We start from the raw sequence: 25,600 nt of genomic DNA, 5'->3' as shown, positions 1-25,600 counted from the left end.
TTTAGAGGAAATGCTTTTAGTTTTTCACTGTTGAGAATGATGATTGCTGTGGGTTTGTCATAAATTGCCTTTATTATTTTGCGATAAGTTCCCTTTATGCCCACTTTCTGGAGGGTTTTTATCATAGATTGGTGTTGATTTTGGTCAAGAGCTTTTTTGCAACTATTCAGATTATCAGATAGGCTTTTATTCTTCTATTTGTTAATATGGTGTAATATGTTGATTGATTTGCTTATACAGAAGAATCCTTCCATCTGTGGAATAAATCTACTTGGTCATAGTGCATGCTCCTTTTAATATGTTGTTGGATTCTGTTTGCTAGAATTTCATCGAAGATTTTTGCATCTGTGTTCATCAGTGATATTGTCCTGTAATTTTCTTTTATGTGGCATCTTTGCCTGGTTTTGGTATCAAGGTGACAGTGGCTTTGTAAAATGAGTTTAGGCATTTTTCCTTCTTCTGAAAACTTCTGGAAGAGTTTGAGCAGAATAGGTGTTTGCTCTTCTCTAAACTTTTGGTAGAATTCACCTGTGAAGCCATCTGAACCTGGACTTTTCTTTGTTGGAAGATTTTAAATCACAGTTTCAGTTTTATTACTTGTGGTTGATCTGTTTATTTTCTATTTCTTCTTCAGACTTGGAAGGTAGTACCTTTCTAAGCATTTGTCCATTTCTTCTAAGTTGCTCATTTTATTGGCATATAGTTGCTTAATAATCTCTTATGATCTTTTGTCTTTCTGTGGAGGACTCAAGTCAGTGTAACAAAATCCAATGTCTGTTGTTGCTGAGTTGCTCAGTCATGTCTTGACTCTTTGCGACCCCATGAACTACAGCATGCCAGGCTTCCCTGTCCTTCACCATCTCTTAGGGTTTGCTCAAACTCATGTCGATTGAGTCAGTGATGCCATCCAACCATCTCATCCTCTGTTATCCCCTTCTCTTCCTGCCTTCAATCTTTCCCAGTTATCAGGGTCTTTTTCAATGAGTCAGTTATTCATATCAGGTGTCCAAAGTATAGGAGTTTCAGCTTCAGCATCAGGCCTTCCAATGAATATTCAGGATTGATTTCCTTTAGGATTGACTGATTTGATATCCTTGCAGTCCAAGGAAGTCTCAAGAGTCTTCTTCAACACCACAGTTTGAAAGCATCAGTTCTTCCACATACAGCTTTCTTTATGCTCCAACTCTCACATCCATACATGACTACTAGAAAAACTATAGCTTTGACTATACAGACCTTTGTTGGCAAAATAATATCTGTTATAACTTCTCCTTTTTCATTTCTAATTTTATTGATTTGAGTCCTCTTCCTTTTTTTCTTGATGAGTCTGGCTAAAGGTTTATCAATCTTCTTTACCTTCTGAAAGAACCAGCTTTAAGCTTTATTTATCTTTTCTATCATTTTCATCTCTTTTTCAGAAATTTTTGCTCTAATCTTTATGATTTATTTCCTTCTACCAACTTTGGGTTTTGTTTGTTCTTTCTCTAGTTGCTTTAGGTGTAAGGATTGTTTGCTTATTTGAGATTTTTTTGTTTCTTGAGGTAGGACTTTATTGCTGTAAACTTCCCTCTTAGAACTGCCTTTGCTGCATCCCATCAGTTTTCGGTTATCTTGATTTTATTATTAGTTTCTAGATATTTTTTGATTTCCTCTTTTGATTTCTTTAATGATCCATTAGCTATTTAGTAACATATTATTTGGCCTTCATGTGTTCTTGTTTTTTACAGTTTTCCCTGTAATTTACTTACAATCTCAGAATATTGTGTTCAAAAAAGATGCTTGGTATGATTTTAATTTTCTTAAATTCATTGAGGCTTGAATTGTGACCAAAAATGTGGTCTGTTTTGGAGGATGTTCTGTGAACACTTGAGAAGAAAGTATATTCTGCTGCTTTTGGACGGAATGTCCTATGAAAGTATCAGGTGAGTTTATCTGATCTAATGTGTCATTCAAGGCTTGCGTTTTCTTACTAATTTTCTGTCTGGATGATCTGGCCATTGGTGTAAGTGAAGTGTTAAAGTCCCCTAATATTGCTGTGTTACTATTGATTTCCCTTTTTATGGATGTTAGCATTTTCCTTATATTGATGTTCTCCTATTTTGGGTGCATAAATATATTTGTAAAAAATATATTTTTTATATCTTTTTCTTGGATTGATTCCTTGATTATTATGTAGTGTCCTTCCTTGTTTATTGTAGCAGTCTTCATTTTAAAGTCTATTTTGTCTTATATAATATTGTCACTCCAGCTTTCTTTTGATTTCCATTTGCATGAAATATCTTTTTCCATCTTTCAGTGTGTATGTGTCTCTGGGTCTCTTGTAAACAGCTTATATTAGGTCTTATTTTTGTATTCATTCAGTCAGTGTCTTTGGTTGGAGCATTTAATCCATTTATATTTAAATTAATTATAGATATGTATATTCCTCTTGTTATTTTCTTAATTGTTTTCAGTGTTTTTGTAGCCTTTGTTTCTTCTCTTTTTTTTTTCTTTTCTTTTTCTCTTCCCCTGTGTTTCTTGCCTAGAAAATTCCTTTAACATTTTTTGTATAGCTAGTTTGGTGTTGCTGAATTCTCTTGGTTTATGTCTATCAAGCTTTTGATTTCTCTGCTAAATATGAATGAAAGCCTGGCTGGGTAGGGTAATCTTGTTTATATGTTTTTCCTTTTCATAATTTTAAATATATTCTGCTGCTCCCTTCTGGCCTGCAAAATTTCTGCTGAAAAATCAGGTGATAATTTTATGGGGAGTCCCTTTTATATTATTTGTTGCTTTTCCCTTGTTGCTTTGAACATTTTTTGTTTGCGTTTACTTTTAGTTCATTCAGTTAATGTGTCTCAGTTTGTTGTTCTTTGAGTTTATCCTATGTGGTACACCGGGCCACCCAGCACTTGGTGACTACTTTCTTTCCCATGTTAGGAAAGTTTTCAACTATTATCTCTTCAGATATTTTCTTAGGCTTTATATAATTTGAATGGTTATATATTTAATGTTGTCCCAAAGGTCTCTGAGACTGTTCTTATATTTTTTTCATTGTTTTTTCTCTATTCTGTTCCACAGCAGAGATTTCCACTATTCTGTTCTCCAGGTCACTAATCTGTTCTGCCTCAGTTATTTTGCTATTGATTCCTTCCTGTGTAATTTTCATTTCAGTCATTGTTTTGTTTATCTGTGTTTGTTCTTTAGTTCTTCTAGGTCTCTATTCAACCTTTCTTGTAGCTTCTTGATCCACGCCTCTGTTCTTTTTCTGACATCTTAGATCATCTTTACCATCATTTGTCTGAATTCTTTTTCAAATAGATTGCTTATCTCCTCTTCACTTAGTTATTCATGTAGATCTTTATATTTCTTTTTTTGGTAACATATTTCTTTGTTGTCTGATTTTGCCAAACTTACTGTGTTTGTGGTTTCCTAGTGGAGGGAGTTAGCTGCACCCTCCTAGGACAATGTGGTGGGTCCTAGCATCCACTGGCATATTTCCTAGTATTTAGATCTATCTGCATGCTCCTGGGAGAACAGTGTGTATTCTGGCACCAACTGATGGACTTCCTAGTAGCAGAAGCTATCAACATTCTCTCAGAACAGCAGGCCTGGTCCCATGACCTAATAGTGGATTTTCTAGTAACGAGAGGTTTCCTCATGCTCCTGGGATGACTCGCAGTTCCTGGAACCCACTTGACGTATTTCATAGCAGCAAAAGGCATCCATGGACTTCTGGGATTCTGTGGGTAGGTCCTGGGATAGTGTGGGCAGGTCCTGGAACCTGCTGGCAGAATTCTTAGTGGCTGGACCTGTCCATGTCCTTCCAGGATAGTTGGGGCAGGTTCTGGGTCCCACTGGGGGAGTTGCTGGTGACTGGAACTGTCTTCACCCAGTGGGTCAGCAGAGGTGGGACCTTGCATCTGTCAGCAGGTCTGCAAGAGGTGTTCAGTGCTGGCCTCTGGAGCCCAAGATGGCAGCAGTGACTTGCGTCCACTCCTTGAGCTCCTGTGGGCAGTGTCCTCTTGCCTGAGAGTGCTTGTAAGGATAGAAGTTCTTATGGTGGTCCTACCCCTTTCCCCGTGCCTTCTCATGGGCCCAGGCTTCTTCCTAGTATGCCCTTGGTTGCCATGGCCTGACCTCTTCAGGCTGTTTCTGCACCTAACCCTGCTCCTCTCCCTGGGACTGAGATTTGAAGTCTGAATGGCTAACCCCTACCCCACCAACAGAGGAATATCTCAGATTGGGGAGTGCAAAGTGATGAAGCTGACCCACTGTGCAGGTTACAGTCCACAAAGTGGTTGCTGCTCTCCTCTCTCAGACTATGAAACTCTTCCTCTGTCCAATCTAATCACTCTGCTGGGAGGAGTCTTCCAAGGTATGGGAAACTTTCCTCCTTTACAGGGCACAGGCCCTGTCCTCATTCCTTATTTTTCTTTTTCTCTCTGTCCTACCTGTTTACATGGTGCTTTTCTTGTCTTTGGGGGCATCATAGGTCTTCTGTCAACACTCAGGAGTTGTTCTGTATGAGTTGTTCCACTTGTGGAAGTATTTTCAATGTTTCAGTGAAGGGAGGTGATCTCTGCTTTTTACTCCTCCACCATCTTGATTCTGACACTCCCCAGATTCCAATATTGTTGTGATTGGTGTATTTGTGCGAGGGGGTGAGGTCTAGATTCTTCTACTCTGCCATTTTGCCTCCTCCCTAGAGACTGTCCTCTTAAAAAAAAAAAATCTAGCCTCAACTCTCCTCATTAAACAAAAGTAAGATATGTAATACAAGTCTAAAAATGGGCAGTGAAATAAGTATAGTTTTCAATTTACATTGAATATGGAAGAAAAATATGTATAAAATTTTGAAATGAATTCAAACATATTTTTAAAAGTTATCTTTTTAAAAATTAGTGTGTTTGGGGGAATGTCAGCTGATTTCTAAAGGAATTAATGCCAACATTGTACTGAATAAAATCATCCAGTATTGCTAGTTTATATAAGAATGGGTGCAGAGTAATTTTCCCTTTATTTCGTCCTGTGGTGGCAGGCATCAACCTTTGACTATGCCTAAACATGCTAAAATCTAACATCATCACATTGTGTTCCTGTGGTAATGTTTGCTTCTTCCGTGCTGGTGTAGTCTGTGAACTTCTGAGAGAGAGGACCACATCATTACCAACAGAACCATAGGCCAGTATCTGCTGAGAAGCCTCATCCACAAAGCTGGAAGTGGACTTGGCCAGCATCTAGGCAAGCCCGAGGACCAGAGTATGGGTTGAGACGTGTGGTAAGCTTGTGAGTCTAAATGCCAGCCTGCAGGGCCTCTCCTGATAGAGAGACGCTGGCCTGGGTTCATCCTGGGGTAGAGGACTCCCTCACTCTGCACGGCAGTGCCAAAAGTCAGGTTTATCATTCCCAAGCAGCATAGTAGAGGCTCTTTCTCTTAATAAACTAAATTGGTACAGAGAAAATAAATATACACAATGACATGTGGGGGACACACTCACACCTCAAACCACAAGCAGACTGATGACATCTTTCTGAGAAGCATGAATATGAATTCATCTTTAAATGTCCGTGTTAATCACTATTAAAGCCATGCAGTCCTGGACTTGGTTTACTGAGAGGTTTGCAAACACAGACTCCATGTCCTTATTAGTGACTGGTCTTCCTAAATGTGCTACTTCTTTGTGTTCAGTCTTGGCTTGTCAGATGTTTCTTGGAATTTGTCTATTTAGGCAGTCCAGTTTGTTGGGATGTACTTGTTCATGGTTGTCTCTTATAATGCTTTTCATTTCTTTAATGTCAGTTGTAATATCTTTTCTCTCAGTTTTCGTTTGAGTCACTTTTTTTTTTTTTTTTGGTATATCAAACTAAATGTTTGCCTATTTTGTGTTTTCAACAAACATTCTCTTAGTTCTATTGTTCTTTCTTATTTTTTTTCCCTCTACTAGTTTTTGGCTTGGTTTGTTCTTTTTCTGATATATAAAGTCAAGTGTTTATTTGTGATCTTTCTTATCTTTTAACATTGCATTTATTGACATGAACTGCCCTCTTATTACTGCTTTTCCTGAATCCCATCATTTTGGTATGCTGCATTTCCACTTTCATTTGTCTCAAGATATTTTCGTGAGTTATGTTCTGCTTATTCTCTGATCCTTTGGTTTTTCAATTTTCCACACATTTGTGAAATTTCTAGTTTTCTTCTTGTACTTGGTTTCTGCTTTCAGACTATTTTTGAAAACAAAATGCTTCATATGATTTCAGTTTTCTTAGATGTATTAAGGCTTGTTCTGTGACTTAATATATGATGTATCCTGAAAATGTTCCTTTTGCACTTAAGAAAAATATGTATTCTGCTTCTTTTGGATGGAATGTTCTGTAAATGTCTTTTAAGTCCACCTGGTTAAAAGGTATTGTGTAAGTCCAAAATTTCCTTATTGATTTTTGTCTGGATGATGTATCTGTTGATTAAAGCGAGGTAGTAAAGTCCCCTAGCATCGTTTTATGTTTGTCTATTTTTCTCTTCAGGTTTGTTAATATTTGCTTTTATATATACAGATACTTAAAATAGTACACCAATATTTACAAATTTATATCCTCTTGGTGGATTGTAACTATTTAGTGATCTTTTTTGCCTCTTATTTTGGTCCTTGACTAAAAGCTATTTTGTCTGATATGAAAGTGAAAGTGTTAGTCTCCCAGTTGTGTCTAACTCTTTGCAGTCCCATGGACTGTAACCCACCAGGCTCCTCTGTGCACAGAATTCTTCAGGCAAGAATACTGGAGTGGATTGCCATTTCCTTCTCCAGGGGATCTTCCCAACACAGGCAGATTTTTTACTCTTTTAGCCACCAGGGAAACCCTCATGTTTTTTCTGATATTAGTATAGCTACTCCAACTTTCTTCGGTTAAAATTTTTTTGGGATACTTTTTCCCTCCCTTGACTTTCACTTGTGTGTGTTCTCAAAGCTGAAGTGAGTTTCTTGTAACAACATGTAAGTAGGTTTCTGTTGGCCTCCATGGTCTCTGGAGGTAGTGGTAAGTACCTTTATGTATGTTAAATTAGAACCTGCACCGAAAAATAAAATTTTTTAAAAGTGTTTGTTTTATTTAAGCAAAAAGAATACTTTCACAGAAAGATGGGCTTGTGTCAGTCTGATGCCTATGTGTTGGGCCTTAAGGGGTTAGATATGGTAGTCCAGTGAGCCCCGACACACTGTCTCTGAGCTGTTTGTAGCCGTTTGGATCCCGTGGGTGTAAGTCCCAGTGGTTTTCCAAGTTAGAGGTTTTGGTGGACCCATCTGTGTGACAGGAATGTTAAAAACTGGGGCACCAGCCATTAGGTCAAACTCTTCACCCCTCGGGGAGAAGCTGAGAGGTGTGAGCTCCCCCTTGGTCTGTGTTCTTCTGCTAGGAGAGGGCTTTGTGGCATGGCTATGTCATAGACTTGCCTAACCATTTCAGTATTTTTTTAAATTTATTGTTTTTAATTGGAAAATAATTACTTTACAATATTGTAATGCCTTCTGCCATACATGAGCATGAATCAGCCATAGGTTTACATATGTCCCCTCCCTCTTAAACCTCCCTCCCACCCCCTCCCCTGCCCACCCGTCTGGGTAATCACAGAGCAATGGCATTAGGTTTCCTGCATCACACAGCAAATTCTCACCATATATACCATATTTTACATATGGTAATGAATATGTTTAATGCTACCCTCTCGTCATCCACCCCTTCCTCTCCCACTGTGACCATGTCTGTTCTTTATATCTGTGTCTCCTTGGGTGAGCCTAGAGCCTGTTACACAGGGTGAGGTCAGTCAGTATTTTATTTTATCTTGCTTATTTTTCATTTGCCCAATGTGTAGCCGTTCAGCTAGTTTCTGGATTTCTTTCAGAAGGAAGTTTTCTGTGGGTAGCTGTAGATGCATTGTGCTCATAGGAAGAGATGATTTTGGGAGCCCGCTCTGACACTGTCTTTAACTGCCCCATTATAGGTAGTTTAAATATGCTGCTGCTGAGTCACTTCAGTTGTGTCCAACTCTGTGCGACCCCATTAGTAGATAATAGTTGTATATTTTAACCAAATCCTTACTCTGCTATTAAAGTTTGGTTTCTAAATCTACTACTGGAAAGGAACTGTCCACCAATAAAGATGGATTTACAAATGTATTCTATAACCAACAGTTTTCACTAAACCCCTTATATCTGGAAGGAAGACACTGTGGTTCATCAATCTACATAGGTTCTCTTTCTTCTGGCAGCAGTTGTGTAGTATCTCACTAGATCCTGAATTTATTCTTGCACATGGAAAGCACTGGAAACATGTAGAGTCAAAGGTATCATTTAGCGCAAGCAGGAGTGCTCTTCTAGGAGCCAGGCTGCTGGCCCGCTGGCCAGCACTCTGTGCACTGCAGTGTCCCCTCATCTGAGCTGGTAATCCACGGTCCATGGAACAGAGCCCGTGGGACACAGGTCTTCTAGGGTTCATCTGAACTCCCAAGGGAAACTGAACAGGAATACAATTATCTAAAACATCCACATCCAAATTCAAAAAGTTCCATCTATTTGGAGATGTAGTAAGGTAACTTAGTATGGCTTCCCTGGTGGCTATGTGGTAAAGAATCTGCCCACAGTGCAGGAGACATAGGGTCGATCCCTGGGTCAGGAAGATCCCCTGGAGAAGGAAATGGCAACCCACTCCAGCACTCTTGCCTGGTAAGCCCATGGACAGAGGAGCCTGGAAGGCTACAGTCCACGGGGCTGCAAAACAGTCAGACACGACTTAGTGACTAAACAACCACTGTTCGTATGTGATAATAAGTTAACATGAACTACTGCCAGTAGCTCTGTGCCAACGTCAAGGTTGTCATAAACTGGGGAGAAAATAGGTGAAGTTATAGAAGTCAGGTGAAGTCGTGTCTGACTCTTTGTGACCCCATAGACTGTGGCCCACCAGGCCCCTCTGTCCATGGGGATTCTCCAGGCGAGAATACTAGAACAGGTTTCCATGCCCTCCTCCGGGGGCTCTTTCCAACCCAAGGATAGAAGCCAGGGCTCCTGCATTGCAAGTGGATTCTTGACTGGCTGAGCCAACGGGGAAGCACAGATAAAGTGACAGATTCCCCGAAAATATGTCTAGAGAGGGGAGGGAACAAAAGTATGTTTTGGTTGTTTTCCTTCTAAGTTAGAGTCTTTATCATGACAGATGTCCAGATGAATAGTATTTTGCCAGTTGACTCCCACTAATTTCAAGAAACGAGTTGCTGTATCCAATTCATTACAACAAAGAGAGACTTTTGTAAATAACCAGTTTAATGGCCCAACATCACTAAAAGTGTTGTATTTGTGGTTGATGACATGCCTTAATCTGCATAAATATCTCCTCTTTCTAGAAATATAATCAATACAAGGAATACATACCTTCTGTAAGTTCAATTTGCTGATGAATCAGGATTTGATTTACCTATTATAGTAAACAAAAATTTAAGCTGTAAGCATATGTCATATGATTTTTAAGCCAACCAAATTATGTTTTTATATTTTTTAAAATGCATATAATTATCAATATTTGTCAATACTGTCAATATATAATGATAGTTTACATACTTGTTAGTGTAAAACTAAAACGTAATATAAATTATATACATATATATTTATAAGTGACAAGATACCTATTGAATGTGTTCAGTACTAATGTGGGCAGATTCAAGTGAAATAAAATGACTTAAACTAAAAAAAAGGGGGCTTCCCTCATAGCTTAGTCGGTAAAGAATCTGCCTGCAATGCAGGAGATCTAGGTTCGATTCCTGGGTTGGGAAGATCCCCTGGAGAAGGAAATGGCAATCCACTCCAGTATTCTTAACTGGAAAATTCCATGGACAGAGGAGCCTGGCTGGCTACAGTCCATGGGGTCACAAGAGTTGAACAGAATTTAGCTACTAAACCACCACACACACACACAAAAAAAAAAAAACTTAAAAATGAGAACACTGATCTTTCTAGAAGAGCTTTAGGAAATATTAAGACCATTTTATCCATATAAAGAGATTTTTTTTTACTATAAATCTCAATTTTCTTTTTTAGTGTAAATGAGATCATCATTTCTAGTAGGTGATAACTTCTACATATTTTGTGAGTCCTTGATTTTAAAAAATCTATTTCTTGGAGAATATATGAACTAATAAAATTCTTGTATTATGCTCAAATACATTTTGGTATATAAAATTAGTTCAGAGAGTGTAAGAGACACAACTCATTTTTTGAAAAATGTTTGAATGACACAGGAATATTTACTTTTATATAGTTTGGGCACACAGAACTTCCTTTTCTACTTTACCTGTGAGATTTCTAACATCAAACAAATGTAAAACCTTATTTTGCTGAGATAAGTTATCAAACATTATAATCTATTACTTTTCCCCACTTTATGGTTGCATTTATAAACTTGGCTCTTCAAAAGAATAATAACAACATAAAATGTAATTTTATTAATTACAATAAAAAGGTAAGTCATACAAAAATTGTTGAATTGAACACTAAAGTTTGTTTTATACTTGTTTTTAACTGCTAAGAAATTATTTAGTGTTGGGATTAAAGGGCATAGAATCCAAAACCAAGGTTCCAGCCGTATAAAGCCATTTCTACTTCCTGTGCATTTTGATGCTGAGCAAATTGTTTAACTTTCTCTAGGCCTCAGTTTCTTCTTTGAGAAAATGGTGACAATTCTAGCACCTGTATTTCATAGGCTTCCCAGGTTATTCAAGTGGTAAAGAATCCACCTGCCAAAACAGGAGACCCAGGAGATATGGGTTTGATCCCTGGGCTGGGAAGATCCCCTGGAAGAGGAAATGGCAACCCACTATCATAGAGCTTCTAACAGATTAAATGTGTTATTATATGTAGTACATTTAGGAACAAAGCCTGGGAAATAGTGTTTAGTAAAGGTTTGCTGTTGACTCTTAATTACAAATTATATTCAAGATCATAGAAAAATACAATTTCCTAAGACATTGGTATTTCGCTTTATTAGTAAACCTTGCTTAGAAGAATTAGTTTGTTAGCAAGAAATGTTGTTTTACCATTTCAGACTTTTGTGAATTAGTTATTTGCTAATGTCATTAAGTAAACTGGGAGCACAATTTTACTTGTTAAGAGTCTTTTATGTATTTGAAATTACCTGACTTAAATATTGTAACCCTGGTGGACAGTCTGGTGAAGGTACTAGTTTTATAATATATAGTGGCTTTGCAGGTATATTTGGCTGAAGAGACACTTGCTGGTATTGGACCGGAATGTCAACTAGGCCACATCCTGTTTTTCCAGCTTGGACGACTAGATAGCCAATCTGTGTTTCAGGGTATGCAGGCTGAGGACTGGGATATTCAGCTTGGGTTTCAGGATTGCTATCCTGGACATGATTTTCAGCATGGGTTTCACTGTTGCCAGCCTGCAGGGTGGGACAGCCAGAATGTTCTGGAGATGCTGAAATATGAACAAGTGTAATTATTTGTAACTACATAGAAAAGTTAAGATTTCAATTCTTTTATCTACAAACTAAAAATTTCTACTCAGAAATCCTGTTTCTATGAAGCTTACGGTTTGTGTTTTTATAGTTCAACAATTTTTCAGTAAAATATCTGTTGTTTCATATCCATTTCTATTTGTGGGTTTTGGCCTGTATATAGAGTTGTTCCACATCCTTACACTTACTCTTCAGAATTAATATGAAAATATGGTTGAAACCTAAGGAAGTGAAAACAGATCAACAACGTAACATACATATTCTGGAATGCCTTCATGGAAATGAGATGTGGCATTGGGTAGAAGGCCCAAAATAGAGGTGTTAAGCCAGAATTTCTAGAACCAAATCACTCTACAAAAAATGACAATTCTGGAATTCTGACAAATGGAAGTTCTTATATATATAGAACTGGCAGTGGTTTTGCCCCTCCAAGGAATACTTGTCAAGGTCTAGAGATGTTTTTATTGCTTCAGCTGCAGAAGAGAGTGATCCTGGGATACAGTTGATAGAGGCCAGGAATGCTGTTAAATATCCTAAAGTGGTCAGAGCAGCATGCTGAAATAAAGAATTATCCATTCCCAAACATTATAATGTTCTTACTGAGAATCTGGTATACAGGTGAAGGCATATCATTCCATCCAGTATACTGTCCAAATACTTCCCTGGGTTAACCATTTGCCTGGGGCTTTAATCCATGGTTTATCCCTTTCTTAAAACCCTTTCATCAAAAAAAAAAAAAAAAAGTTGACTGATCCTGAACTTACAAATTAAATTTTAAAATTTCATACCTTAGCTCTCTGGAAAATATGATTTGAGAACAAAAGGAGGTAAAAAGTATCAGAGGCAAAATTATCTTAAATATTTAATAAACACAGTATGGGAAGAATTTAGTAAGCATTTATTCTTATAATCCATGAAAATTTGTAAGCAGTGAAACTTTATAAGCTTATATGTACATAGAAAAGCAATTCCATAAAAATGTAATATAATTTGAAAAGACTGTGTCCCAAAATATTTTAATTACAAAGGCTACGCAAAGCTTAATACTAAGAATAGGCCATTTATAAATATGTTTCAGTGGAACACTGATGACGAAACATTGTAAAGAGTAAGACTTAAAGACTTCTTCAGTGGGAAACCAATGGTAGAGGAAAAGGACACGCAGCTTACTTCCCGACACAAACGTGTTAACACAGGGATGCGTGGAAGAGTTCTCACGGGGAACTAACTGGGAGCTGGCAGAACAACTCCTGCAGCCAAGGGTGTATCAGAGATACACATGCAATCGGGCATAATGTGCAGACAAGTGGTCGTGTCAGTGCCTGTGCCCCTGGGACGGGACTCAGAGAAAAAGAGATCACATGGGCGGATACTTGCCCTGGTGAGTGAGCAGGTTGAACAATAGACTGGGTGTCCTAGTCCTGGGGTCCTGTGTGGGGGAGGCATGCCTCTGTGGCTGCTTGGAAAAGTGCTTTCTATCTGAAAAGGGTAGAGAATCTCAGACTCCATCCATGAGGGGTGTTAGGTCACCCCCAGGAAAGGTGAAAAGGGGTCTGCCCTAGTGATTGCCACCTCACCACACTCTCCAAGCAAGTGAATACCAACCACAGCCCTACTCAAACCACACTGTACCATACCACAGCTCTGCTTTAGCTCTAGGGTGGCCAGGACCAGGCTGAATGCTTGACCTAGGGACAGAGACTGCCTGGGTGCCCAGTGCATAGCTCAGGTGGGATGTTAGTGGCCATTGTGGGTGCTTACTCAAGTGGTGCCCCGGAAGCAGCCCAGACTTCTGAAGGCAGCTGGAATTCCAATGACCTTTATGTTGTGTGTCTCAGCCTCAGCTGAGGAGACAGTGCAGCCCAGCCCACTCCATGTGACGGTGCAGCTCTAGATCTGAGCGGGGGAAGGGCACAGCCAGGGGAAAACCACTACTGGCCGTATCTGAGCAGAGCCACAGGGGCCTAAATAAGCAGAGCACTGGGCCTCCGTAAGCAGTGAGTTCCACTTGCTTCACCCATCCCCACCTTTAGGGCAAAGAGCCGCGTGTGAGGAAAAGAAAAAACACACACTTAAAGAGAACAGAGCCAGCTGGAAGCTCGACCTGCAGGACTTCTGCTCCGGCAGCACGAGAGCAAACCCCACTGCTGCAAAGGGTGGTGACGGTCCTGAGCAGAGAGGAAGCTCTGCCTCAGCCTGCTCCAGCTCTAGCTCCTCCATCCCCGGTCACACCCGCTACCAAGGTGACAGGTGCCAGTACACACTGCGGAAGCGTGATCGATGTTCATCACATCCAGCCCTCACATCGGTAGAGGGATGCTTTTATAAAAGAACACCCTTTCAAGACGACAGCAGGTAATTGTTTCACCTAAATTAATAAAGGCAGAGAAAGTTAAGAAACCTGAAAAGGCAGAGTAACTATTCTCAATTGAAAGAGCAGGAGATACCTCTGAAAAATAAATAAAATAGAAGTACATAATTTACCAGATAAAAATCCAGAACGTTGGTAATAAAATGTTGATTAAGTTAAGGGACAGAATTGATCTAAATACAGATCATCTTAACTAGGATTTAGAAAGTATAAAAAAAAACCCAATCAATACTAAACAATCCAGTATATGAAATAAAAAAAAAACAAGCGCCCTAGATTCAATAAGTAGCAGACTAAATGAAACAGAAGAATGCATACATAATCTGGAAGACAGAATAACAGACAGAAAGAAAAAAAAATGAAAGCAACATACAAAATGGCTGGGGTAACATTAAATGTGCCAACATTTGCATTACAGGGGTTGCAGAAGGAGAAGAGAGAAACAGGTGCAAAAATGTATTTGAAGAAATTATAGCTGAAACTTCCCAAATCTAAAGAGGGAAACAGATATCCAGGTATAGGAAGCAAAGAGGGTCCCTAACAAGATGACCCACACAAAGACATATCAAATTAAAATGTCAAAAATTAAATATAAAAAAGGCATTCTAAAGACAGCAAGAGAAAAACAAAGAGTTATATACAAGGAAATCACCATTATATTAGCGACACTATAAAAAAAGAAAATTACAGGTCAATAAATTTTCAATACAAAGGCAATATCCTGAACAAAATATTACCAAACCACAATATATGAATAGGATCTTGCCCCATGATCAGTCAGTCAGTCAGTTCAGTCGCTCAGTCATGTCCAACTCTTTGCGACCCCAGAGACTGCAGCATGCCACGCCAGACTTCCCTGTCTATCACCAACTCCTGGAGCTTGCTCAAACTCATGTCCATCGAGTTGGTGATGCCATCCAACCATCTCACCCTCTATCGTCCCCTTCTCCTTCTGCCTTCAATCTTTCTCAGCATCTGGGTCTTTTCAAATGAGTCAGTTCTTTGCATCAGGTGGCCAAAGTATTGGAGTTTCACCTTCAACATCAGTCCTTCTAATGAATATTGAGGACTGATTTCCTTTAGGATTGACTGCTTGGACATCCTTGCAGTCCAAGGGACTCTTAAGAGTCTTCTCCAACAAACACCACAGTTCAAAAGCATGAATTTTCCTGTGCTCAGCTTTCTTTATAGCCCAACTCTCACATTCATACACAACTACTGGAAAAACCATAGCTTTGACTGTATGGACCTTTGTTGGCAAAGTGATGTCTCTGTTTTTTAATACACTGTCTTGGTTTGTCATAACTTTCCTTCCAAGGAGTAAGTGTTTTTTAATTTCCTGGCTATAGTCACAATCACAGTGATTTTGGAGCCCAAGAAAATGAAATCTGTCACTGTTTCATTTTTTCCCCTTCTATTTGCCATGAAGTGATGGGACTGTGTGCCATGATTTTAATTTTTTTTGAATGTTGAGTTTTCAGCCAGCTTTTTCACTCTCCTCTCCTCCACTAGAATTTCTTAAGTTTCTCTAAAATATCTTTTTATTTTGTGAAGGGAAAATAGGTGGTATTGGATATTTGTCTACATCTTCTCTATAGTACAGATACTAAACTACACATTGAATTCTGAAAGATAACACAAAACAAATTGTATCATTTCCAGAACTTAATAAACCTTTATGACAGATAACCTCTTAACAACAAAATTAATATTATAGCGTGGGACATAAACAAAGCAAATGACTTACTTTGGCTGTCCATGATCTAAAGAGATCTGAAAAAGAAGACCTTGTATTAATACATTGTCTACAAATTTGAAAGTCAAATGTGACTGTTGAAACAAAACACTCTGTACCTATATAGTCATACACTTGGAATTTTCCCCTTTATTCATCTAGTCTAGCTATATCTGGCCATTTAAACCCTTTGGGCTTGATCCCTTCCTCACTGCTGTGTTTTTGGGTAGAACTTTAGAAGTGGTTGGTCAGCCCAGGATGGTGGATAGTTTCTAAAATCCTGAGTGTCCAATGAGGCAGAAAGCTAGGAAGTAAAGCTATGAGCTTAAGAGCCCTCATGATAACAAAGTTAAAAATCAGAGTCTTCACAATGTACACATCCTGAGGGGGAGCATGGGATCCAGCATCCAGCCTCAGGGCTCAGCTCCAGGAATGAGAAGAAGAAAAGTTAGCTATCAGGTCAACAACAATCAAGTCACACAACTGCAGATACCTCTGGAAATTCCAGATCCTGAAGACCTGTCCCGCCCAGCTTGAACAGCAAATTTGAGACGACTTTGACCCCATGTTATATATCAGTACATACTTTTCCAAAAACATACGTCAAGGGTTTATACAAGCTGTAACTCTGTGATAATCCAACTGAAACTTGGAAACAACAAACTTCCTTTTTCTAGTGCCTTGATCACAGTCTAGTTTTTCTTTTTTTTTTCTGGTACAATCCAGTCACTATTTCTGCTATCTCTCCACTTTAAATCCCAACTCCTATATGCCTATATGTTAATTGTAAATTACATGAACTGTAAATTACAAAAACTCTGCTATCTGACTGGTTTATTTTGAACTAGCCTGAATATGATTCAGTCCTTCCCCTTCCCAAACTTTCTCCAGTCTTTCCTGCCCTTTACTAAAGCTTCCTACTGTATCATTGTAAATGTTAAATAAAATCAAGTAATTTCTCCAATAAGTGTCTGATATCCAAATTATATAAAGAAATCATGTAACCCAATATTAAAGAAAAACAATCTGATTAAATAATGAGCAGAGGACCTGGAAAATATTTCTCCAAAGAAGACATGCAAATGGCCAATAGACACATGAAAAGGTACTCAATATCATTAAACATCAAGGAAATGCAAATCAAACCCACAAAATATCTCACCTTTTTAGAATGGCTATTATCAATCAACAAGACAAGAGATAACAAGTGATAGTGAGGATGTGAAGAAAAGGGAATCTTCATACACTGTTGGTGGAAATATAAATTAGTGTCGTCACTGTTGAAAACAGTATGGAGGTTCCTCAAAAATAAAAATAAAAGATAGAACTACCATAGGATCTAGCAATTCCAGTTCAAGATACTTACCTAAAGTTAACAAAAACACAAATTCATAAAAGATATATACACTACTATATTCACCACAGCATTATTTACAATAACCAAGATATGGAAGCAACCTAAATGTTCATCAATAGATGAAGATGTATATATACACCCTACCACCATCATCATTTAAAATGGTGCCTTGATCTCTTTCTTATAGAATCATCATTTTTAAGTAGAGCACTTAGAGTAATTATAATATGATACTTAATTTTGTGATACACACACACACACACACACACACACACACACACACACATGAGGAGTATTACTTAGCCATAAAAATGAAATCTTGCCATTTGTGACAAAACAACATGGATCCACCTAAAGGTTTTTATGCTAAGTAAAATAAGTCAGAGAAAGACAAATACCCTGTGATCTAACTTATATGTTTATTTGTTGAATCTTTAAAAAAAGTAAATGAACAAATAAACAAAATAGAAAAAGACTTTCAGACACAGAGGACAATCTGCTGGTTGCCAGAGGGTATGGAACATGAAACTGGCGAAACGGATGAAGGGAACTGAGAAGTATAAACGTCCAGGTGTGAAACACAGACGTAGATGAGGTATTCAGCATAAAGAATACAGCCAATAATACAGTAGTAATTTTGTATAGTTATATTGGTTACTAGACTTCTTATAGTGACCATTTGTAATGTATTTGACTGTCAATTTCACTATGCTATACACTAGAAACTAGCATAATATTATTTGTCAAGTATATTTCAATTAAAAGGCAGTCAATTAATCCCTAATTTCCTTAACTAAAATTTGGTGTTTCCAAGATGATCGTCCTCTGCATTTAAAAATCATAAGCATGCAATGCTCCATACCAAGCAGTAGAGCAAAAATGGAGAAATGGACAATTAGACAAAGTTAAGTACCTTATTATAATTGCTCTAAGTGCTTTAATTACAAATGATGGTCTATAAGAAAGAGAGATTGAGGCACTGTTTTAGATGATGATGGTGGTAGGGTTTTCATAAAAGTCTGATCTGAAAGCCGAAGGAAGTCTAAATTCAACCAGTCCAAGGAGGTATTGGCCAGGGGGGGGTGGTGGATGGGATGAGATGAGGTGAGGCATTAGAGGCAGGGGGCCCGTATCAGTGCAGTCTTGAGGCCTGAGAGAGGGGGCTTGGCTCATTCAAGGGGATGAAGATCTTCCCCTGTGGGTCACAGAGCAAAGAAGAGATCACTGGACGAGAGGATGGAGAGATGGACAGGGAAGCTCTTACAGGTATCCTGCCTCTAAGTTCTCTAAGAACAAGACACTTAACTGGTGCCTATTGAGTCAACAGTGCATACATTATTATTTCAGCCTTTCAGAAAGAAAAGCTTCTTTACCAATGTGAAGGCTGCTAATCTGTAACTCAACTGTTTTATGTGCCGCTTCTATCCAGTTGGAAAAGTCCGCTCATTTCCTGTTTATTTTTCATTTCCTTGTGTTTGTTCAGTAGTCAAAGCCCTATAATCGTCATGCTTTCCAGGATGGTATTAACAGAATGTTATGTTGTCAGGAAAGTTCCAGGAAGAACAAGGGGACAGACCCTGAATCTCCTGACACTTCACTTAGCAAGTGAGGCCAGGACTTGCTAGAATAGTTGTCTAAGTAAACCAGATGGGAACTAGACAGTGAGCCTGGAGAAGAAGGGACTTCATCAGATATTAAAAGTTACAGATCTAACTTTTGTTGAACCCATTCTGCAGTGCCAGACCCTAACAAAGTCACACTAAAACACACCGTGCTCTAACGCTTGTAATTTGACCATTATCCAGTTTCAGAGACGCTAGAGGAAGGGATGCATAGCCAGTAACTGCCTCGGAGTCCACAGATACTAAGCAGTAGAGGCAGGTTCAAGTCAGGCAGGTGGAAGCCTGAGCTACTGATTTTAGCCTCTATGCGATAAATCACTTGTCTTAGCAATTTTCTGGTGTTCCTGAGTGCCTAGCATAGTTTTGGCCCTAGTCACAGCCCCCATTCATACTTACTGTTCAACAACAGCTAGCGGTCTCTATTAACCATCCCTTCTAGTATGGTCAAATGCTAGCAGATACCCCTGAGTCGAGGTTCTAGCCATGATCCAGTGCTCCTCTGCGCTATAAAGAGATGGATTAGGTGAAATTCAGCCTGAAACTTGGTTTCAGGCAGGAGACCATTTGGCATACAAAGGTCTAGGAATAGGACTAGGTCAGCTAGGCTGCTCGCCAAGCCCTCCACTCTGCTTCTGCAGTCGTTTCCCAAGGCCACTGGGACCCTGGGTCCCGACCCTGTGAAACCCAGCTCCGCCTCTTGCTTTCCCCCACCCCCCACCAGCCACAGCACTGCTGCGCATGGGCCCCCTTGCCTCCGCAGCGGTCCTGGGCAGTACGGATACAGCGAGCTGAGTGAGGTCCGGGTCCTGGGCACTTGAGGTGGTTCTCCTGCCCTGCAGCCCACGTTGATGCTGGAGGGCATGAGACTTGGAGATGAGACCGCTGCCCTTGTGAGACTCAAGCGGCAAAGAGGTTGCCACTCCCTTTCTTGCCTCTGGAGAGGCTCCAAAAACGTTGGTTCTGAGGTTCGTGTTCGCGAGGAACTAGGACGTGGCCACCAGCTGGAACTTGGAAGTCGTTAACAGGGGAGTAACCCGCTCAAGGGAACGTCCTTGGCTCTGGCCTTGACCTCCATCTGTTAGGTTCCTGTTGCTTTTAAGCCAGGATCCTGGTGGCGGTAAAGAGCGAGGATGGGATCAGTCTCATTTTCTTCATGGTCTCTTTTCTCTATAGCGTATGCTCTCTGCCTCTTTCTCTACCCAAATGATGTTTTAAAACAGTTGAAGAGTCAAAACTACTAGGTGTGTGGACTGTTGGATTTTCTGGCACACAAACCATTCATAAATACATACTGGTCAAATTGAACTGAAGTGTTTTCACTGATTTTTTTTTTCTTTAACAATTTTTATGTACAAAAGTAACACGATCTTCCAAACAATAGGCTGAAATTTTACCTTCTCCATGCTCTGTTTTACTTCTTATTCCACTGTGAACTGTACTTAACAGACATTTGAAGATTTAACTAAGAAAGGCAGGTGGGAAGAGAGAAGGGTGTTGGAGGGAAGGGGCATAGAGAGAGAAACTGAGAAGATGGAAAATGAAGGGAGGAGATCAAGGCACTTTGGTTTGAACCCCTTCTTATTCACTTACTGTCTCTGTGACATTGGGAAAGTTACATGATCATCTCTGTGCTTAATTTTTAATGTGTAAAATAAAGGTAGTAATAGTATCCATAGGGTTTTTATGAAGATTAAGAAAGTGAAATACATAAAGGTTTAGAATGGTGCCTGCCATAGATTAAGCACTCAGTAAATGCAATACATGCAAATATATGTATACATATGTATACATATCTACATGGTGCTTTTGATTATTTTTTTAAATAAACAAAATTATTTTTATATAGCCTGTTCCCTAATGATGCATCTTGGAAATCTCCAGGCCTTTGATACAGAGTTGAATCATTGATCTAATAATCTAGGTGTCCTTTATTTTCAGGTTTTCATAATTACAGATTTTGTTGTTATCATCTTTGTACATATCTTTCTATACAAGTTACAGAAAAATATCCTGTTCTTCTACCAGTCAAGTATGAGAATGCTTATTTATTTACATTGCTCCAGTTCTGTAATTTCAATTGTTTGCTTCTCTGATTGGCAGTTTTTACTACTTTTCTTGTTTTTGTTTGTAATTGTTAATAGAGCTGAGTAATTTTTAACATGATTACTGGTCATTGATCATTTTATTATGTGATTTATCTGACATTAATGCCTGTTTTTCTGGGGTGTTACTATTTTTTCCTTGCTGATTTATTGGTGTTCTTTTTTAATATTGTAAAGTTGAATCCCTCACCTATTAAGTAAGATACAGTTCTTTCACCCAGTAGATCTCTGGTTTATAAATTATTTAAACTTTCTTTCATGTTTTGCAAGTTTTTGTTTCTAATTATTTTATTTTATTTTTTTGACTTCTGGGTTCTGTGCCTTGATTTTAAAAAACCGATTGTGCCCCAGGATATTTATTATGGCTTCCTCCTTCACACCTATTTATTTCCTAATTTCTAAGGGGTGAGAATTCTAGTTTTAGTTTTGAATTATTATTTGTAATTGTAATATAAGAACGTGCTAGGAATAGTTTAAATTTTTTGAAATGTTTTGAGACTTGTATTTTAGCCCTTTGGTACACACCCAATTTTTGTACTTTATCATTATTTGAAAAATAGTGTCAGTCTTCAATTGTGGGTGTACAGTGCTCTGTTTTATAATTGACTTAATTTGTTAATTGTATAGTGACTTTATTTTGTTCTATCATTAATTCAGAGGGATTTTAAAATATCAACTACAGGGGTACTCTTCCTACCCCCTTCTGATGTCTATGTCTGAAGCTTTCTCTATCTCCTTTACACTTTAATAAAACTTTATTACACAAAAGCTCTGAGTGATCCATCCTCGTCTCTGGCCCTGGATTGAATTCTTCTCAGCCGGAGGCCAAGAACCCCGGCATCTTTGCATGGTTCAGCAACAACCTTTCATCTTGGGCGCTCGTCTGGGATCCTTCAGGACAAGATGGGAGCTAACAATTCCAGCCTCACTCCTTTGAACTATATCCTGAAAAACTGGGATAGATTTGATCCCCAAGGCTTAAAGAAGACACACCTGGTCTTCTTATGTGATACTGCATGGCCGTGGTACCCACTGGAGGACGATGAATGGTGGCCAGTTGGAGGGTCTCTTAAGTATAATACTGTTTTACAATTAGACCGGTTCTGTAAAAAAAAAAAAAAAAAAAAAAAAACAAGGGAAATGGGTAGAAGTAGCATATGTGTTGCCCTTTTTTGCTCTGCTAAATATGCCAGACTTAGGTCCTAAGGGTGTAGATTTGGGTGTGAAGCCTTCAGCTTCCCCCCGTCCTACTTTGCCCTGTACGCGGGGCTCCCAACTGAGGTTCCAACTGTCTCTGTCTCAGTGGAAACCCAAACTGAGATACGAACTGTCTTGGTCTCAGTGGAAACCCAAATTTAGATTCAAACTGTCCATGTGGAGGTCCAAACAACTCCTGTCTCAGTACGACTTCAGACTACTGTGGTTTCAATAGAAACTCAGACCATCGAAGTAAGAGATGAGATGGAAGACAGGAGACAAAGAGATAAAGAAAAGCAGGTTTCTCCAATCTATCCCTGGGATATGCACAGAGCAGCAAGAAAGACTGAGGAACAGCCACTCAAGCTGTTGCTTCTTCATGAAGTACGAGATCTACCAAATCAACCCCAAACAATTAAGAAAGTGGCAAATAGGAACATATGTATCAACAATTACTTTAAATGTAAATGGATCAAATGTTCCAACTAAAAGTCATGGACTGGCCAAATGGATACAAAAACAAAATCTATATACGCTGTCTACAAGAAACCCATTTCTGACCTCAATACACATATAGACTGAAAGTGAGAGGATGGAAAAATATATTCCATGCAAATGGGAAGCAAAAGAAAGCTAGAGTAGCAATTCTCATATCAGACAAAAGAATAAAGAAGATTACAAGAAATAAGGAAGGACACTACATAATGATCAAGGGATTAATCCAAGAGGAAGACATAATAATTGTAAATATCTATGCACCCAACATAGGAACACCTCAGTATATAAGACAAACACTAACAAACAGAAAAGGAGAAATTGTCAGTAACATAATAATAGTAAGAGACTTTAACACACCACTCACACCACTTGTCAGATCATCACAACAGAAAATTAATAAGGAAACACAAGTCTTAAATGATACATTAGATGAGATGGATCTCATTGATATCTTCAGGACATTCCGTCCAATGCAGAAGAACACACCTTCTCCTCAAGTACACATGGAACATTCTACAGGAGGGACCACATCTTGAATCACAAATCAAACCTCAGTATATTTAAGAAAATTGAAATCAAATGAAGCATACCACAGCTCTATGAGACTAGATATCAATTACAAGAAAAAAACTATAAGAAACACAAACACATGGAGATTAACCATACATTTCTAAATAACCAACAGGTTACTGAAGAAATCAAAAGGGAAATCAAAAAATTTCTAGAAATAAATGACAATGAAAACATGACAACACAAAACCTACAGGATGCAACAAAAGCGATTCTAAGAGGGAAGCTTATAGCACTACAATCCTACCTCAAGAAACAAGAAAAAGCAATGAATAGACAATCTAACTTTACACCTAAAACAACTCAAAAATAAGAACAAAAACCCCCCCAAAATTAGTAGAAGGAAAGAAATCATAAAGATCCAAGCAGAAATAAGTGAAAAAGAAGTGAAAGAAGCAATAATAAAGATTAATCAAACTAAAAGCTGGTTCTTGGAGAAGATAAAGTTGAGAAACCTTTATTTAGCCAGACTCATCAAGAAAAAAAGAGATAAAAATCAAGTCAACAAAATTAGAAATGAAAAAGAAGAGGTTACAACAGACAATGTAGAAATACAAAGGATTATAAGAGACTATTATTAACAACTATTTGGCAATAGAATGGATAACCCAGAAGAAATGGACAGATCCTTAGAAAAGTTCAATCTTTCAAGACTGAACCAGGAAGAAATAGAAATTATGAATGACCCATTTACAAGCACTGAAATTGAAACTGTGATCGGAAATGTTCCAAAAAACAAAAGTCCAGGACCTGATGGCATCACAGGAGAATTCTATCAAACATTTAGAGAAAAGCTAATGCCTGTCCTTCTGAAAAAAAAAAAAAAGACCTTGTAAGTTGAAGACCCAATACATACATGAGTACACACTCATGCACATCTATATATGTATAGATGTGTGTATATCTATTCCATTTATATGGAGAAAGTCAGTTTTCATTGCAATCTCAAAGAAACGCAATGCCAAAGAATGTTCAAACTACCAGACATTTGCACTCATTTCACATGCTAGCAAACTAATGCTCAAGATCCTTCAAACTAGGCTTCAACAGCACATGAACCAAGAACTTCCAGAGGTACAAGCTGGATTTAGAAAAGGCAGAGAAACCAGAGATCAAATTGCCAACATCTGTTGGATCATAGAAAAAGCAAGAGAATTCCAGAAAAAACATCTTCTTCTGCTTCGTTGACTACACTAAAGACTTTGACTATGTGGATCACAACAAACTGTGGAAAATTCTTAAAGAGATGGGAACAGCAGACCACCTTAACTGCCTCCTGAGAAACTTTTATGCAGGTCAAGAAGGAACAGTTAAAACCAGACATGACAACGACTGGTTCCAAATTGGTAAAGGGGTATGTCAAGGCTATATATTGTCACCTTCTTATTTAACTGCTCTGCAGAGTGCATCATATGAAGAGTTGAACTAGATGACTCACAAGCTGGAATCAAGATTACTGAGAGAAATATCAACAATCTCATATATGCCGATGATACCACTTTAATGGCATAAAGCAAAAAGGAACTAAAGAGCCTCTTGACAAAAATAACAGAGGAGAATGAAAAAGCTGGCTTAAAAGTCAACATTCAAAAAATGAAGGCTATGGTATTCAGTCCCATCACTTCATGACAAATAGATGGGGAAAACTTGGAAACTGTCAGATTTCATTTTCTGAGGCTCCAAAATCACTGTGAATGGTGACTGCAGCCACGAAATTAAAAGATGCTTGCTCCTTGGAAAAAAAACTGTGACACACCTAGAGAATGTATTAAAAAGCAGAGACATTACTTTGCTGACTAAGGTCTTTATGATCAAAGCTGTGGTTTTTCCAATAGTCATATATTATATTATGTGCCTATATACATATATATATATGTAGGTGAGAGTTGGACCATAAAGAAGACTGAGCAACAAAGAATTGATGCTTTTGAACTGTGGTGCTGGAGAAGACTCTTGAGAGTCCTTTGGACAGCAAGGATATCAAACCAGTCAATCCTAAACAAACCAACCTTGGAATATTCATTGGAAAGAATGGTGCTGAGCTGAAACTCCAGCACTTTAGCCACCTGGTGCAAAGAACTGACTCATTGGAAAGACCCTGATCATGGGAAAGATTGAAGGCAGGAGGAGAAGGGGACAACAGAGGGTGAGATGGTTGGATAGCATCACTGACTCGATGGACATGAGTTTGAGCAAACTCAGGGAGATAGTGAAGGACAGGGAAGCATGGTGTGCTTCAATTCGTGGGGTTGCAGAGTCAGACATGACTTAGTGACTTAACAACTATATATATCTCCACTGTTACATAATCCAATAATAAGTCTGTCTGTGGGATCTGTTCCATTTATATTGTAGGGAGTGAATATAATGAAAATTTGGTGCATATTTCTGAGTCAGAAGCTAAGATTGACTTTCATTCAGTAGCTATTTATCAGACTTCTTTTATCTCATCAGGAACTGTGCTTTGCACTAGGGAATAAAAATTGAAAGGGACTCTGTTTTTTGAAAGTAGTGCAGAATCTAGTGACTGGGACACACAAGTAGTATGTCTATAATAACTGTGCATGCATGCTAAATCACATCAGTTGTGTCCAGCTCTTTGAGACCCTATGGACTGTAGCCTACCAGGCTTCCCTGTCTTACCCT

The 25,600-nt window shown here is 38.5% G+C and overlaps 1 protein-coding gene across 5 annotated transcripts in view; it reads right to left on the bottom strand.

Annotated features, from left to right (window-relative positions):
* LOC110148950 (phospholipid scramblase 2-like) overlaps positions 1-19,551 on the bottom strand; it is a 46,137-nt gene extending 26,586 nt beyond the window's left edge. For 2 of the 5 annotated variants that reach the window (XM_070466617.1, XM_070466621.1), the window contains exons 1-5: positions 19,340-19,394; positions 15,621-15,646; positions 13,575-13,870; positions 11,158-11,462; positions 9,402-9,444 (exon numbers count right to left, since the gene is read on the bottom strand). In XM_070466617.1, coding sequence (XP_070322718.1) covers positions 9,402-9,444; positions 11,158-11,462; positions 13,575-13,722 — 496 coding nt within the window. In that variant the 5' untranslated portion in view covers positions 13,723-13,870; positions 15,621-15,646; positions 19,340-19,394. Of the gene's footprint in view, positions 1-9,401; positions 9,445-11,157; positions 11,463-13,574; positions 13,871-15,620; positions 15,647-16,770; positions 17,386-19,339 lie in introns of those variants that run through there. The other 3 variants (XM_070466618.1, XM_070466619.1, XM_070466620.1) reach the window with 3 other exon arrangements.
* Between the last annotated feature and the right edge of the window lie 6,049 nt (positions 19,552-25,600).

Source organism: Odocoileus virginianus, chromosome 4 (genome assembly GCF_023699985.2).
Source record: "Odocoileus virginianus isolate 20LAN1187 ecotype Illinois chromosome 4, Ovbor_1.2, whole genome shotgun sequence".
Taxonomy (NCBI): Eukaryota; Metazoa; Chordata; class Mammalia; order Artiodactyla; family Cervidae; genus Odocoileus; species Odocoileus virginianus.
This window is presented reverse-complemented; position numbering and strand designations above follow the sequence as displayed.